The 1,663-nt window shown below is 65.5% G+C and overlaps 1 protein-coding gene across 1 annotated transcript in view; it reads left to right on the top strand.

Annotated features, from left to right (window-relative positions):
* The window catches only part of PLXNA3 (plexin A3), a 14,837-nt gene that overhangs the window by 4,336 nt on the left and 8,838 nt on the right, over nt 1–1,663 (top strand). Inside the window, exons 5-10 of the mRNA XM_014533241.1 lie at nt 13–113; nt 451–574; nt 669–825; nt 902–1,001; nt 1,179–1,293; nt 1,466–1,661. Of these exons, the coding sequence (XP_014388727.1) occupies nt 13–113; nt 451–574; nt 669–825; nt 902–1,001; nt 1,179–1,293; nt 1,466–1,661 (793 nt within the window). The remainder of the gene's footprint in view (nt 1–12; nt 114–450; nt 575–668; nt 826–901; nt 1,002–1,178; nt 1,294–1,465; nt 1,662–1,663) is intronic.

Here is a 1,663-nt window from a genome sequence, read left to right as displayed (position 1 = left end):
AGGTGTCCCCAGGTGAGCCAGCTCCCAGTGGAGACGTGTGAGCAGTACTCGAGCTGCGCGGCCTGCCTGGGCTCCAGGGACCCGCACTGTGGCTGGTGTGTGCTGCAGCACAGGTGAGGGAGGCGGCGTGGGGCTGGGTGGTGACGATGGCTCAGGGAGGCTCTGTTCCTGGGAGAAGCCACCAGGCATGTTGGTTGGGGAGGGTGGTACCTGCCCTTGCCCACATGTTCACATCTCCCAGCCAGGCCCTTGTGGCCTCCCCCTCCCTCCCCTTCCACTTTCTCCAGCTAATGAGCAGAATCTCCGCCCCAAGTGACGTCACTAGGACCCCATGGGCCAAGGCGCTGTGGGCTGGGGCCAGCTGTCCCCTTTTCCCCCAGGCTCCCAGTGAGCCTTGGACAGAGCCCTCCCAGGGCAGATGCGGGATGGGCTGTGGCTGACCCCACACAGATGCTGTCGAGAAGGGGCCTGTCCGGGCGCCTCAGCCCCGTATGGCTTTGCGGAAGAGCTGAGCAAGTGTGTCCAGGTGCGGGTCCGGCCCAACAACGTGTCAGTGACATCGCCCGGGGTGCAGGTAAGTGGAGTGGCGAGTGAGTGGGGTGGGGCGTGGGGGCCAATGCAGGTGCGTGTTGAGGGGTGCACCCTGCTGAGTCCCCTGCCTTCCGCAGCTGACTGTGGCCATACGTAATGTGCCAGACCTCAGCGCAGGCGTGAGCTGTGCCTTCGAGGAGGTGGCGGAGAACGAGGCCGTCCTGCTGCCCTCCGGGGAGTTGCGCTGCCCCTCGCCCTCTCTCCAGGAGCTCCGGGCTCTCACCAGGGGACATGGTCAGTGGCTGGGCTGCTCGGGACGGGGCACTGTCTGTCCCCAGCTGGCTCACGGCCATCCTTGGGCTTGCTGCAGGGGCCACGCGCACTGTGCGGCTGCAGCTGCTCTCCAAGGAGACAGGTGTGCGGTTCGCCGGGACCGACTTTGTCTTTTACAACTGCAGCTTCCATCAGTCGTGAGTACTGGCCTTGCTGACCTCTGCCCCCACGTCACTTCATCCCTTGCTGCGTTGTGCAGGCCTCAGATGTGCCCTGGTGCCTTCTTCCTTCGGTTCCCCCTATGTCCCCTAGGAGGGGTGGCGAGGGGGCAGCCTGGCCTTCTCTGTTTCTGAAGCCTTCCCCACCCCCACCAGGTGCATGTCCTGCGTTGGCAGCCCTTACCCCTGCCACTGGTGTAAGTACCGCCACGTGTGTACCAGCCACCCCCACGAGTGCTCCTTCCAGGAGGGCAGGGTCCACAGCCCCGAGGTGAGGCGGGTGCCGCGCGCGAGGGGGCTGGGCTCCGTGTGGGCTGGCCTCTGGCTTCTCTGCCTTTGATTCTCGGTTCCTTGGAGCCTCCTCAATGCGGGGCTGGCGCCCTGCTGGGCCAGGATGGCAGCAGTTGGTGTGTGGCTGATGGGCGTTCTCCATCCTCCCCAAGGGCTGCCCTGAGATCCTGCCCAGCGGGGACCTCCTGATCCCAGTGGGTGTCATGCAACCCCTTACCCTGCGGGCCAAGAACCTGCCGCAGCCGCAGTCAGGCCAGAAGAACTACGAGTGCGTGGTCCGGGTCCAGGGGCGGCAGCAGCGTGTGCCTGCTGTGCGCTTCAACAGCAGCAGCGTGCAGTGCCAGAACACC

The sequence above is a fragment of the Myotis brandtii genome, unplaced genomic scaffold (genome assembly GCF_000412655.1).
Source record: "Myotis brandtii unplaced genomic scaffold, ASM41265v1 scaffold959, whole genome shotgun sequence".
Lineage (NCBI taxonomy): Eukaryota > Metazoa > Chordata > Mammalia > Chiroptera > Vespertilionidae > Myotis > Myotis brandtii.
Note: the sequence above shows the minus strand (reverse complement) of the source record. Positions and strands in the feature narration are given on the sequence as shown.